The 16,253-nt window shown below is 34.9% G+C and overlaps 1 protein-coding gene across 4 annotated transcripts in view; it reads right to left on the bottom strand.

Moving 5' to 3' along the window:
- Positions 1-16,253, bottom strand: part of DGKB (diacylglycerol kinase beta) — a 382,002-nt gene that overhangs the window by 9,391 nt on the left and 356,358 nt on the right. For all 4 annotated transcript variants that reach the window (XM_056485300.1, XM_056485298.1, XM_056485299.1 and 1 more), the window contains 2 exons: positions 4,741-4,861; positions 2,987-3,047 (listed from right to left, as the gene is read on the bottom strand). In XM_056485300.1, coding sequence (XP_056341275.1) covers positions 2,987-3,047; positions 4,741-4,861 — 182 coding nt within the window. The remainder of the gene's footprint in view (positions 1-2,986; positions 3,048-4,740; positions 4,862-16,253) is intronic.

The raw sequence follows: 16,253 nt of genomic DNA, 5'->3' as shown, positions 1-16,253 counted from the left end.
TTGAGATTAAGTATTTGCAACCTGGTCAAGAGCTGATTCAATACCTGCTGATTCTATGAATTTCTTTCTCACTTAGTCTCTGTAATATTTATAGGTCAGTTCTTAAAACGACTGAACTTAGATGACATTGAAGCTCCTAAGATACCAAAAATAAAGTGTGTTATTTCAACTTCATAAAAGGCAGTTGAAGAGAGAAAGGTAGCAGTGTTTTTTTAACAATAGCTTTCTGGCTGGAACACCAAAGACTCAAAAACCTGAGGCTCAGCTGCTGTGTCTCACTGATATGTGCAACCTAACAAGGTGCAGATCTCTCTCCCCCAAAACTAGTGAGATGGTATATCCAAAAACAACTGGAGCTTTTTTCCTTCAACAACACAGCTTGTAAACTAGTAAATGCCTTGCCTCAGCATCCTAATGAGAAAAGAGGTAGCCTGGGAATGTCTCTCCATGTCTCTGCACAATGCAGGATTGGCAGCAGCTTTATATGTGGGCCTCAATTTCTTGTAAGGACTACAGAAAGAAACTTCCTAAGAGGCAAAATAAAAGGAAAGGCAAATTATCACACATCCAAGGGAACTAAGCTTATGGAGTTCTTTATCTGGCCATGATATTTTTTTTTTTTTCATTTAAAAATGTGTCATTATTAATTTGCTTTCATTTTGGGAGAAAATGGGATTTTTTCCTCTAAAAAAGACAAACCTCATGATTGGCCTTCTTATTAGTTTTCTGAAATTTGAGTTCTTGCTGGGTCAAATGACTGATTACATAGCTGACTAAGCCTAAAGAATTATTTTGATTTTCTGGGGGATTTGTACAGACTCTGGTTTGGATACACATCACAGACATCACCCTGGTATTTATGTGATCAAGTACACTTTGGCTTCCAAACAAAGACCACTGTGAAGCACAAACTCAGGAATCAAATCTTGATCTTTGGGTGAGAGGAAGCTAATATCCACCTATGTTATCATCTAAGGAACAATTCATAGGTACTTTGCAGAGAATTTCAAGAAAAAACTCTACTGTAGTTAGTGGGGAAATAAAAGGTTGAACCCTACATGCTTTTTTCTTCATAAGATATAGGAAACAGAGTGTGGTACATTTACAATGATGTAAGGAGCTATTGCAATAAATACTAAAGCTCCTCAGCAGAAATAAAACACTCAAAAATGAATAAAATAAAAAATAATATTTTTATATCTAAATTCATAGAAGTGCATTGGTGCAGCAAATAGTCCATGTATTTTTTCCTCAGAGGAAACAAGTACATTCAACAGCATGGTTTTCTTAGGCAGTGCCAAGTATATCCTCTCAACAATGGTATAGCAAAAACAATAGGCTCCTCAGAAAAGTATATGCCACTTAAATCCCCTTTAAAACTGGACAGCAGTAATAATCAGTAGTAATTTACTGTTTCCTCAGGGCAGTAATTGAAATGTAAGGATTGTCTCTTTTTCCAGGTTTGTTCTCAATTGCACAGGCAGCTTCTGCTAACATTATCAACCAGATAGCAGGGATTCTGCACAGAGCAAGCATCAGGACAAAAAAAAAGCACATGGTATTGTCAGCAACCTTCCATAAGTTCTCCTCTGTAATCTGGCAACTGAAAAATTACATGTCTTTTTCCTGACCAAGTAACTACTGGGTTCAGTACTGTTGCTGTGCACTGAGCCATCGCTGTAGAAGAGGTAAAGATAATGATACCTCTTTACTCCTAAAGGTTTTCTGCAACAAATCACAAAAAATCTCCACTGTTCTGCCTTCACACAGTGTGTGTTCACATGGTTCTCCTCACACTGCAGAATCTGAGCACTTCCCCAGAGAATGAGAATTCAGCCTTCTTCACCCTGTTCAGCTGTACACTATGGTGCATCTGGTAAACATGAACTACCATAACCCTCTTCTGGCATCCTAACCCATATATTATCAGTTGCACACCTATAAGCACCTTACTGAACGTTGCTCCTTTTATTTTTTTGTGTAACTTTTAATTCTACCACATACATAAAGCTCACGAAAGGAATTCAACACCCTTTTTTAAAAAATTACTCCCAGTTGTAGTGGGATTTCTTCCTTGTCACAATATTCTTTTGTCTTATTTACAAACTGCAAGGCTGCAACAATTCATCTACTTAAAAGCACAGGTCTTCTTCAGGGAACCAAAATTAGCAGAACTGTATATTAAAATATGTTACTAAGATTGCACAGGAGAATAAAGAACTTGGATTTCTTCAGCCTCCTCTCTGAATGCTTGGTTAGCCTCTATAATTTACTGGAGAGAGATGAAAATGGAGAGTTCTTACAGATACACCTTTTCTTACATTGTCTCTAAAGAGTCACTCAAAGAACCCTCTCTGAGAAAACTCCTATCCTATCCTAGGTTATCCTAAACTTATCAATCTTATGATTGATGTTTGCCTGCCCTCACTTCATATGTGTGGGTACTGAAACAAGAAGCGAATTAATTTCCTTTATTTACCCCATAAAATGTAAGGACTTAAAAAAAATATTAGTCCTATTGTATAATTCAATCAGCACAGTTAAGGCCTCAGCTTTAACTAAAACTTTCTTGATATGAGCTCTCAAAAACACAACAGAAAATCTTCCTAAATTTTTAAGACTAATATTAGTTACTTTATACATTTTAGCAAAGATTGAATTTTCCTCAGCAAAAGAGGCTCCAAATCTGATACAGCATCATAAACAAATTATCATATTGGGTAAAGGGATACTGAGACTGCACTTTTCAAGTATTTTTCAAACTTCTGAAATAAATGTCTTTTTATTCCATTCTAATCTCTGTTTGAATTCAGAAAAGTTCTGAAAAATTGAAAATACAGGAAGTACTGAAGTATATAAAAAGTTTGTGAAGCTGTTATTTAAGCAAATTGAATTAATACTGATGAAAATGGTTGTCTTCTAAACAAGAGAAAAATATTTCTATCATTGAAAAAAAAGATAAAGAAAAATAATCAGCTTCAGTTACCGTGCAAGGAGTTTGCATCCAAGGTTCTCCATCTATCTGCATTGGCAGAGACTTGCTGGTCCTAAAGGTACAAATTTCATAATATAAGAAAAAGAAACTAGAAAAATTTAATAAATGTGTTTATTAAAATGGCATATATATCATGGCATACAGCTATAACCCTGTTTTACCCCAAACTCCTTTGAAATTTCCAGTATGACTCAGTATGCTTAAAATGTAACAGTCAACTTAGAAGGCTTAGTCTTATTTTCAACACACAAAGCAAAAATATTGCAAATATTCATATTTTGCTAGTGATACATTACTCTTTCATGGAAGAAGAGTCAGTAATTTGTGAAACAGTGAGTGAATGACACAGTAACTTCAGTAACAAACCATGTTAACAGAAAAGAAAAAACAAATTTGGGCTATTTTTTTATAATTTGGATTGTACTAGTATATAGTATATATATTATACTACTATAAAGTAAATGAGAAATGAATTTTAGGTATATTATCACCCCTTAATAGAATCACTGTGTCTAACCCTGAGTTAGACAGAACACTCACAGAGAATGAAGTTTGCACTATATTCAGACTGTGCCATGTTGTAAATTCAAATTGTTAGCAAAGGGGTGCTGATTTCAAAAGAAAGATACAGACAGTATTCCCTCTCTGGTTCTGGATGCCACATTAAGAAAAGCATAGAAAAATGAGAACAGAAAAAAATGTACTACATTTTAGGTCTTTTCCAATCCTGTATCTCTGCATTATAACAGTTTGCATAAAAGACTGTTAGAAATAGCGTGGAGTGGATAAATCTAACAATGGAAAAATTAGTGACTCATGTTGGTCAATGCAAATTCTGGTTTGGACATTTTTTGAAAACAACTAACATTTCATGGAATTATCCATTATCACCTACGGCCATAAATGGAGGAAGGGAAGAATGTTTAATTTTATAGCTCAGGAAGTGTTCCTTCTTATGTTTTTATTGTTGCTCTTTTGTTTTAGGCTTAGAATTGTAGAGCCTATGGGTTTAATAAATTTTGGAAAATTCTTCCTGAGGAATTCTTCACTGAAAAAGAGAGAGACAGCAAATTCTTTTTCAATTCTTATTTAATCCAAAAGACAGAATAATTACTTTTTCCTTGTGTTCTAATCCAAGTTTACTTTATTGTGAATGTTTTTATCTTGAAAATGATAAAACACAATGGAATTAGAGAACTAAACCATCATCAGCTCATACATACCAACAGATTTAATAATAGTGGCTTGTCAGAATTCAGTAAATAACAAATAAATTAAAAACAGAGCACTTTGACTTCCACAGATCAAAAAGTGCTTTACAATTACTAATTACATGCTACTATTCCCTGGTGTGGTATGCATTATAAATGGGTTAAAATGTGACAAAGTAATGCTAAATTACTTCTGGCTTGAAATTGCATGGAGTGTATGTCAACAATAAGCCCCAAGATGTTCATGCCTTATTCCTTCTGCTCCAAATGCTTGACAATTCTTCTTCATAGGACAAAATGGCCCTTGAATACATGTGAGGACAGAATATAAACATCCTCTTTTTAGTTTTTTGACATATTTAAAGAAAGGAAGATGTATGGGCATAGAAATGGATGGAATAGATTTATTTCATATACAATAATGATGTTTCACAAGAAATAATAATTATGACTGTTAAACGAGAAAAGAAAGTCAATATATAAAACTCTTCAGTTTCACTACAACAGTGGAGTGCAAATTAAAGCTGCTGATACCTGATGACAACAGATGAGCACTGGGCAAGCCGTCGTCCAGCACTTTTCAGACCTGTGTATATCTGTCCCATCTCCATGGCTCCTTCCAGACCAACCACTTCCATCAGCTGGTCACTTAGATCTGCAAAAGTTGAAAAAAATCCACATTTTGTCTTGACAGCATTTTGAAAGCAGTCATACTGACCAACAGGAAATGTCAGAAGACAAGCTGATAATAAAACATGTGGAGAACAGAACTGGCAAAAATTATTATTTGTAAGGAGAATTACAGCTTCAAGTTGGACACAACTGGGCCCTGCTGTCACACAGTTCTACAACATCCTGACCAAAATTATTTTGAAACAGAATCATTATATCCATGGTTTATTTTAATACATGAAAACTAAAGAAATTATTTCATTATATGAGAAAACAGAAGATATTCCTTCATTTTGGTTACCTGAAACACAAAAAATGAGATGTTTATAGTGCAGAAATTGATGGCTTTTATTTTTCCAACAGATATTTAAAATCTATAAAGAGGAAGTCAGTGCTCCAGACCCTATTGGATCCTCTTCTATACAGTACTTTCCAGACAATGTCTACAATTCTAATTTAGCCTTTATGTGTGTGCATGATTATGTTATTATTTTTTGCACTGGATCAGTGTCTTAATAAGTACATAGAAGCAATGCAAAAAGGGAAGAAAACCACCTTAACTATCCACTAGCCTTCTAACTTTGTCATGCCTGTTTGCACTAAGTTATATATTTTTTGTTTCACACTTCTTTTTGACTAAATAGTACTTTGGCATTAAACTTCAAAAAAGATTTAAACAAATATTAGTTCAGTTGACTTCAAGGAGTAAGGACAAATTCTGTCTGGAATTTCAGGTACAAACAGAAACCTAAACAGTAATAAGCAGTCTGCTTTGAGAAGCTACCAGGCAAGGTAATGAAATATTATCCAGAATCAACTAGGGTGTTTTGCATGAAATGTTTTATATTCTCCTGTGTAAATACATGTTGCCAAGACCAAATTGACAAGAAAAAGAAACATTTCTTTTCTAGCTGTATAATATGTGTGTTTTTAAATTGGCTGTTAACATCAATGTTTCCAAAAGGTATATTATTCAGTGAAGCAAAGCATTGAGCTAAAATGTTAGTCTATCATCACACTGAAAAAACCAAAGAAAAGAGACCCATTACTCTGTATATTTTAAACCCCTAACCCTTAATGAAGGTAAAATTTCATGCTAACAATCATATCTATGAGGCTATTCCAAATTTTCAATGGGAGTCTTTTCTGTTCACTTCTTTAGGCTTTCAATGAAGGTAATTAACTGAAAGAAGTACTGTGATGAGGGAAAAAATATTAAAAGCAAATAGGATTTATGATCTGGATTATTCTGCTTCCAGCAGAAAATCTGATACTATCCAAAGCCTTCATTTTTCTTCTTATACTTTCTTAATATTTTCTGCTTTATTCATTTTCTCATCACAGTGAAATCAGTTCCATGTAATATTAATGAAGAAGAAAAAATAAACAATATTCTTGCCCATTAAGGGAAAATAGCAAGATGATCAAAAGTTTAAAATGTACAATATGATTAATTCTAACTATACATTTTTATAGCTTGCATCCGTGTAACATGTGTAAGCCTAATTTTGTCTGGCTTTCCATGGCACTTTTTAAGAAAAAAATGTTTCCCATAAGTAACTAATGTTTAAACTTAAGTGAGATTTTAACAAATGCTGCTTTTCTTGGTAGCCACAGAGACTTGACTGGGAAAGCACTGCTCATTTTCAACAATTTATATATTATAAAAGCACACAGAACTTTACAGATGTATTAAATCGTTACAATGTTTAGCCAAAGAAAACATCAAATTCCTACTCATTGGGCCATTAGAAAATTATTATTTTTTAAATAGAATAATTAAGAACAGATTTTTATTTCTGACAGCTCAGGCAATATGTGCAACATTCAGAATTGTGACATTTTCAGGGATCTATACTTGATGCATAATTTTTCAATAGCTCTGAGATTAGTGCCAGTAGCAGCAGGTAACTAAGGGCCAAACCCTGCCCTTTGATCTATACCACACTTCTCAAAAATGTGGTATATTAAACATTGCAAGATGGAACTGAACAATACCCTCATCTACCAAAAAAGTGAAGCCTTTTCAAAAACTTCACATTTGCAGTGGCACATTCCCAAAGTGGAGTTATTTTAGGCCAAATATGTGTATTTTTAGAATCAAGCTTAAATTAGACATAACTTTCCTTCAGAAGCAGTAAAAGCTAAAGCAAATGTAACATGCAATTATTGACTGCATTAGTTCACACTCCTGCCCTTGCTGATATATTTGACCTGATGCTTTTGCATAGTCATATCCATTTCAACAAATCCTTGAGATATATTGACTTTGATAAGAACTGGAGTGAAAACTGGAAAAGGGAGTTTGTCTATTTTAGTCCTACTCTTCAATGATGCTACAAGGCTATAAGTACACTGGTTGAATATAAAGGGTCAAGACATCAACAATGGGATGATACTTCTTAAAAGGTCTCCACCAAAGACTTTGGAATAAGTAAGCTCTGTTAAAGGAGATCTGATCTTCTATTAAATTAAAAGATAGGAAAGGGGAAGTAATTCTTCATTCTGGTGGAAGTTTATCACTGTTTTTTCAGAAAGATCAGTGCAAGCCTCTGTACAGCTCAATATATACCCCAAAATAATCTGGAAATAGAAGTAGGCAGTGAGTACTGAAGAATTCAATAAAGGAAAAACAAAACCCAATTACAAAAATGTTTAGGAATTTTACAGTACTGAGTAATGGGGTTTTACAAAGGCAGAAGGTTCAATACATGTAACTTAACATCCATGAGGAGAAAGAACAAGAACACTCACTACAGATATATAGACTGTTATATACATATATATACATATATACACATACATTACATATATATATATATATATATAAATTGGAAATAGATATGGTGTGTGTGTCTCCGTGTGTATATGCTTATTTTGCTACAATTGATACAGTCATGCTGAAATGAACATTATGGAGTTATTGTGGAGAGTTCTATGAAAATATCAGCTCAATACTCAATTTATGACAATCAAATATTACAATTGGTATGTCCATAAAGTATGGAATTTGTAGTTTCAGTTGACTCAGCAAAGCAGAGGAAGAAATATAACTGAAAATGACAGATGAGCAAATGTGGTAACAAATATGAAGCAGCTTCTGTATGAAAAGAAATTCTAACAATTCCAATAAATAAGTAGCCTTTAGGAAGTAAGGAGATGAATGGAAGAAAGATGAGAAAATAGTAAGTGCACTGGAGTAGGTGAAGAAAGTAACATAATTCTGTATTTCTAAAATGCAAGAACCAAGGACTTTCATAGTACTTCTAGACAAGCAGGAAATCCTTTTTACATAATATTTTGTTATGCCACAGCCATGAGGCTACACTAGACTGAAATTACTTAAATCAAAAATGACACATATTTGGTAGGATATCTTAACAGAAAAGAATCACTGTAAGTTTGCTCTCTTATGCTTTATTTCTAATACAGTTTGGTGTTAGAGGTCAGATACAGAGCTACAGAAACTTGTGGGTTGATCCAGTATCACTGTTCTTTTTAACTTCTTATATGTGTTATAAACTGTAGTGGAGAATAATGAATGCTGCTGCCACTAAACACCATTTGTCACTTAAAACAGTTTATAATGTGGACTTTTCTATGACATGTATCCCTATTGTGTTTGAGACCTCATTGTGAAAGTTACTCTTTTTGATCCTCAAATTATATTCCTAAGTTGTGTATCTGTGTCTCTACCAACTATAAAAATATGTTTCTCTTTAGGGACATATTTCTTTCCTCTGTTTCTTCTGCATTCTACAGATTTTATTCTAAAGAGAAATAATTGGTGATTTTAATGATAAAAATCTCCAATGCATGTTTCACCTATTATAACTAGTTTTAGAAAGTTTAGGTTTAGGAAAGTAAAGGTTACATTTTCAAGAAGAATTTCATCGTTTACAATGAAAAAAAGCAACTATCAGATATTGAGCAGTTTTTCTTTCCAACCAGTTCATTTAGTTGGCTTAAGGAGAGGTGAGGTCTCATAGGTAAGCTATCACAGAGAGCATCCCACTATCAGTCCATTAGGAAAGTGTTTTCTGACTGGTGCCTTGGGGTTCCCCAGCCCGTTTGTTCTACTCTGAGCTCTGTGAACGAGCTGAAGGCTTGTTTTCTATGTGAATGAGCCATTAGAGTGTGTGGGAATGTTTTCACAGCACCAAGTCTCTCCTGTCTCTTCCACAAACCAAAGCACTTCACGTGTCTCCTCATATTAGCCCTGTCAGTAAACAAAGGCAGCTCTCCCGGGGGAGACTGCTGTCAGCAGAGGGTGACGAGCCTGCAGAGGGGCTCTGACCCCTTGCACTCATTCCTGATGGGGAGATAAGGTCACTGGGGAGCTGACTGCTCATTTCTTCCCATAAGGCAGCAGAAGAAGAGAAGTTCAAACAGAAACTTGCACGAGTGGCAGACAAAACATTGTATGTGACTCTAAGCTCTTTATAGCCCTTCCCAAGGTGCTAAGAAACACACTTGGAGACTTTAAAGTTTTGTAATGAGTTTACATTTTCCATTATCTTGGCATTAGCTGAATGCTTCAATCTTCAGAGTGAACACACGAGACAAACACATTTGGAATTCATCTATGAAGATAAAGCAAGGAAAGCAAAATGGGGTAGGGGGTGGGTGGGAAGAAACATGGTGTGATTAGAAAAACTGATTTACATAGAGAAGTTTCCCTCTGTAATGGAACTGGTTTTGATATCCAATCCATCTTTGCAATATATAAATATTGCTGTCCTGGCACGAGATTGAATGGCTCTATTATAACTTGGGGTTACTGCACTCACTCAGGCACATTTGCATAAAAACACTGTTGGTCAGTGGTAAATCTGTCTCTGGCAGCAGTTTGTCTTCAAAGAGAAGGAGCTCCATAGCTTACTAAATGTAATCAAACCCTAGTGATCATCACTCTGGAAATTTTTTGGTTCCAGTTAAAATACTGAATAAGAATTGGAAAGCTGGTACGATGCCAGAGGATCCTTGAAAAACTCCCAAGCTCAGTGCTCTGCACCACATGAATGCTTCAGTATCTTCCTAGAACACAGCATGTATTAAATCTCCAGTTACCCATTATGCAGGAATGTGAGGTTGCTTCCATAAGCAGTGATAAGCACTGTTGAAAAAAAATGCTAGAAATGTGTTTACTGTCATAATATTTTCCTGATTTTAAATGAATACCTTTTTCTAAATTCCTGGTTACAAAAAAAAAATCAATAAATCCTGTGCAATCTGTACATCCTGGGTTTTGTTATGTCTTCATTTAGAGAAGCTACCTGAAGTAACATTTGCCTCAACATTTATAATGGTTTGTATCTCAAGGCCCAGATGATGTCAATGCTCTGTGTTGTTACTGATTTGCAGACATATATAAAAGACAGCTCCTCTATCCAAGAATTTATAGACAAATAAAACAGACAAAGCATTGGGGAAAAATAATATTTCCATGTTCATTTTACAAAGTGAAAATTGTACACAGACATGTTTAGGTCCTGGAAAATATTTGTCTTCATATTCGGCTGAATATATTGTGTGTAGACCCACAAGAGTCATAATATTATTTCTACCACATAAAGTTAAGCACAAGAGTTTTCAGAATTGACCTGGCCAAGATCACATGTGAAGTTTGGAGCAGAGACAGGAAATAAATCAGCAAATCCTGAATTTTAACATTCTGTTATCAAAAGTTTGCTCTCCCACTTAATGTTGACTTGAAGCATATATATCAAGTCCTATATCTATGGTATGTGACCCAGTTTTGAGTATTTTGTGTTGTTGAGTTTGCTTGTAAACATTAAAATCTCAGGTGGATCCATACACCTATTTCATGCCAGTATTGATTCTCCTGGTTTTATTATTGTCTTCATATTTTGTTTTCCTACAAATAAAACAAAACAAAACAAGCTAAACCTTCCTCTTAGTGTGAAGGAAGATATATCACTGATGTAATTCTCACCCTGGAGAGATACTAAGATATGGTGATAATAAATTAGGCAGATATTTTATACACATAAAAACACACAAAAATGCAAACACATTTTGTACCTCTGTGGACATACACAAATGATATCTATAACCTATATTTAAGCATATTTTATCGGAGAAATTCAGTAGAATTTTGCTCCACCCTCAGAACTGATGGTGCAATTAATAGCCCTAATGGGATAATGGGGTAAGATGCAAAAGTGCTAGTTTTGTCACTTAAAATGAATGCAATCAATAAAATCCTCTCTCTGCTGAATTTAGTGGCATAGTTCTTACTGATTTCAGTGGAACTCAAATTTCACCCAATATCTTGTCTTGTATCAGTCTAGAACAGAGGCTCTGTCCTCAGATGGAATCATTTAGCAGACACAGCTCAGCCTACTACTGTGTAATGGACTTTTTTCTGTGTACATAATCATCTCCCAATTCTCATAAATCATAGAATGATGAATTACTCCCCAAAAAATAGAAGGACAAACAAGGAAGAATCAGTCGTTATAATAAAATATTTTATGTAGCTTTTAATGTACACAGAAGGCCTTTGTAAAGCTTTTCCTAAAGTGAACATTTTTTTCCCCAGCTTAGGAGGGGGAAGGAGAGAAGAATACTTCATAGAAACTTTTCTGATTAATGGTAAATGAAGGAAAAAAACCCCCCAACAACCAGACCCTAAAAACAACCCACTCCAGAGCATTCAAATACAATCACTTCCCCTCAGAAACTACTCCCAAATATTATTGCTCAGATGTTCAAAATTTGAAACAAGGGATCTCATCTTCCAGTTTAGGATATCATTATGTATAAGTCTTTTATGGTAAAGGTTGTCAGACAAAATGTATTCTTTTTTTAATGGATTTATTTTTTTAATAGTTTGAGGTACAATTGCACTGAACATGCTGTTGCACCAAAAAGCTCCCCATTATTTTAATCTGTATTCTTTTAAAAGTTATTTGTTCAAAAGGATTTCACTGTGTTACTCTTATACCCCCTTTATCCAAGAGAACAAAAGCTGTTCTATGAAAGGAGTCTAAACTTGGACAAACCGTAAAAAAAAAAAAAAAAAAAGCAAAGTTCCTCTCTGTTTTTATCAAATTTGATTGCTGCAGCTGTTCCCAGTTTCTGTATTTTAAAAATAGCCTTATTCAGTGCCTTGTTGGCTAAAGGCCAGAGTGCCATTAGAACATGCTGTACGGAAAACCTCTATTCAGTTACAGATACAGAAATATATTTAAGATCAGTGGGGGTCATCTGCAGCAAACACTTGTATGGGGAAAATGGAATTTTAATGTGCTTGGACTGCTCACCACTTTTAACAGATATTTAAGAACTTCAAACCGGATATCTTCCTATTTGTATTGGTACTATCGTATTACTGAGCATCAGGTACGAGACAATATGAGCAAGTCAAGAACATTTCAACTAACAAAAATAGATCTAATACTCAAATTACTCCTTAGTAGTTCTGGCATTCACTTTAAATGGATCCTAGTAATATTGGATATTTGATTAGCCCATAAAAATGCCACAGACTAGAAAAGAAAAACACAGTAATATTTATGGAAATGTAGAAATCTGATCAATGAAAACCAGCTTTGATTTGTACTTTTCTGGAAGAACTAGTTCTAACAGGGGATAAATGTTCCCTTTCTGCAGGGTAGCAAACTCTATTAACAGCATTATCCCTATATTTTTCCACCAAAGAGTTTTTTAGTCATCTGCCAGAAGGAAATGTTCATTCCATTTACATGAGTATTAAAACTCCTTTTGATTAAGGTGGTAGTGACTTTGGTCCAGGAGTTCAGAAAACCCCAAAGATGATCTTCACTTCTCTTGTTCTTCATAAGAACAAATTCCATTTTCTTCCTCTACCATGTTAGTATCCCACAGTGTTTGGAGATCAGACTTTGCAGAGTGGATACCAGTTTGACCAACAGCATCATTTACTTATTAACCAAGAACCTAACTCAGGAAAGTATTCTGAACATCAATGGGATGTCTCATAGATTACTTCTCATCATTTATGATGGGGTAAAATGCCTGCCTTAAAGCATTTAAAGTTACGTATTTCTACTGCACCTGGGGAAGAGCCTTCAATATGGTGAAGAGATCCAAGGTGCTTGTTTGGATAGGTACTCAGAGAAAAGGAATCATAGCAGTGAAGGCATCAATGTAGTCTATTGAGCTTGCTGAAACCCTAGCTTTCTGGGGGTGGGTTTGCCTGAGTTTCTTTGCCCTCACTCTCAGTACCTGGGTTATTTTAATTAAATAAATACTACAATCATATTTTGGATTGCACTTTCAGTTACACAGTTCAGACCATTTCTTTGTACAGAAGGAGCACTGGACAATTGAATCCAGTGAGCCCTGGGGCAGGCATTTGTAACACTTTGGTCAAACAGACAACTTTCCTAAACTTCCTGCAGTCTGCAAAGTTAAAGAAGCTTTGATTTAGTTTCCCACTAAACTAAATGTATTTGGTGCTGAGGTGGCCTAGAACATTCCCAATGGGCTGACAAGCCTGACAAAGGAGAAACAGAAGAAGCAGATGGAAGGATGATACCTTGAGAGGAACTCTAATGGTGTGAAGAAGTTCTATAAGTAGAATTGAAGAAAGGCTTAGTTTTCTCCTGATAGGGACTCAGAGAAAAAGTTTAAGAGGTCTGGTTTTCTGGAGAAGCATATTTTTCTCTCTTGTCACCAAGAGAAATTTTGAGAGACAAGTTAGCACACTTGGACAGCTTAGGAATTCTGCTAAATCTACCACTCAAAATTACTGTGTGTTGGCTTCTTTGTAGAGGTTAAGGCCTGAAGAAGTGATACAGCCTCTACTTACTGTTTAACAGGCAATTATTTTGCTTGATAACTCCAGGACTAAGCTCCAAGTACGTGAGCAGATTTTCCTACTGCTTTTCCTTGATTTGTTCTGCTCTCATTAGTTGTCATTGTAGGATCTGGTCTCTGCTATCTAATCTAGTTGCATACAGAGAACTGTTATTTTTCTTCCTATCTGAACTACATACATTGCTAAATATTCAGTATTTTTATACTGCTACTGGTTTACAAGACATATCTGGGATACACTGAAACCTTTGCTATTGGAGAACACAAATGGGAAAGTTACCTCTAATAGTACTGCAAGAAAATGTCTTTGATGTGCTTTACATGGAATGACAATTCAAAGGACCAAAAAGAAAGCAAAAATAAATTTCTTACTATACCTTTCAAAATTTTAAATATTAATGACTGACATAAAGTTATTTTCCAATATCTTTTCTCAGCAGTTATTTACAACTCCAGAACCATGATCAAGTACAGAATAGCTCCAAATTTCTCCCCAAGGACAAAAAGACCAAAGCCGGCCACAAGTATCACAGTAGCAAGACCCAAGTTATTTTTAGTGACCTAGTCCTGAACAGTATCTCACAGAAAAAAAATAAGCTTTATTTCATTCTGAACAAGAGAAGACTACTTACAATTTGATATAGTTACAATTATTTTTATTTTTTTTTACTTTATTCTGCCACAAAAGGAAAGCCACAATATTTCACTAAAAATTATCTGAGCACACACCATTCAGTTGTAGCACTGCTCATGATGTTTCAGGTATCTGAGAAATACAGAAGCAAAGTCCTTTACCAGAGTTAACTCCTCCCACAATCCTGGGCTAAAAAGCTGTGCTGAAATGTGGAGCCTTACTGAGTTTGTCTTTGGGGGATTACATGGTAAGAAAAATACATTATAAGAAAAATCTATTTTCAAGGATTGTAATGCAAAAAAGAAGACCTATAAAACTAACAAAATTATTCTCATCTTATTTTGATTATCTTCTTTCACTCTTACTTTTTTTTTCCTGAATGATGAAGGATAAGAAAAAGTACATGGGAAACAGATAAGGAGATCAGTGTTGTCTCTGAGACAAATTTTTAAAGGATCTTAATGTTGGTGCCTGCCCAAGAAGCCATTTCAACATGAATACTCAGTAATATCCAAAGGACTACATGCATGTTTCAAGCATGACTTTTAGGTGCTGTTTAAACAGACCTATTGCTATGGTAACTACTTTATGGTACATGCTTTCAGAATACTAATTATAAAGCAATATAAATAAGGCTGTGTACAATAAGCATGTTCACATTTACGTATTTACAGCATCTGAAAATTCAGCCTTAAGTGTACAATACGATGAAAAACATTTTTCAAAAGCAATTTCACACATAATTATTATTATTATTCATGCATAGTGATGTTAGCTTCAGTTTCTCTCCTATAACATGACTTTGCACTGGGATCAGCAGCACAAGGGGAATGCAATATACTGAGGGAATTAAAGAAAGCAGAAGATGCAGGTGCACTAATAAATGGGTGGCCTTTGGAGTACAGTATTTATGTGTGCTATGCCGAGCTAAACAGAAACCTAAATGTTACACAGAAGTGGTACAACAAGAACATCTGTGTTGGGGAACTGAACTGGCATGGCTAACACCTCCAGTGCCAGGTGCAAAGGACATTTCAGTACAGCTTGAGTGATTTTGACTGTTAGCATCTGTACATATGAGATTATCCTTTTCCACCCCCCCTTCTATATTCCACTAGAGTATTTGCATTATATCTGGCTTAGACTCTAGCATAGCAAAAGACAGGTTTCAATCCTTCAATTTCTGGATCTTAGCCACATATTCTTTTTTTTCTTCATTTCAGTCTTGTTTTTCATAGAAACATAACGCCAGAGTCACTAGTAATTTCTAAATGGATGGTTGAGGAACGTAAGCATCTTTGCCAATGAAAGAAAGAACCAATAAAGGAAGAACTGTACCTTTGATCTATTCAAAGTTGATCCAAAAATGCCTGCAGAAAAAGGTCTTCCTCTTTAAAATACTGGAGCTGGATTGAAACTTCACATTTTAATGTCCATTCTTCTGGGAAATTCTAGATTTTCATGCAAAGTCATTTCTTAAAACCAATCCTCAAAACAATATGAAAATTTTTATTTCAAGTGACATACCTGATTCATGGAAATATTGATAATTGGCAGAAGATTTAAAATGAACAAATGATACAGCTGATTGAAATGACTGGTAGGAAATGCAAAACTGGTTATTTGTGATGTATTCCTTGAAGTCCAAATCTAATAATCCTTGAAGTATTTGAGATTCCAACAAAATTCATTGAGACCATGACCTACTGTATTAAGTGGCTCAGGCTCAATCTTTTATTTCTTAAGTAGGCAAAGATTTCAGAAATCAATTGTTGTTTAAGCCTGAAAAGCTATAAAAACTACCAGTGGTAATGTTAGTTCAGGTGGAAGTCAATGGCCTATTCACCACTCCCAGCAAAATTTGAAACTGTTCCCAAGAATGGATTTTAAAGGGCAGGTGGGGGTGGGTGGGGTA

This window comes from Oenanthe melanoleuca, chromosome 2 (assembly GCF_029582105.1).
Source record: "Oenanthe melanoleuca isolate GR-GAL-2019-014 chromosome 2, OMel1.0, whole genome shotgun sequence".
Classification (NCBI taxonomy): domain Eukaryota; kingdom Metazoa; phylum Chordata; class Aves; order Passeriformes; family Muscicapidae; genus Oenanthe; species Oenanthe melanoleuca.
Note: the sequence above shows the minus strand (reverse complement) of the source record. Positions and strands in the feature narration are given on the sequence as shown.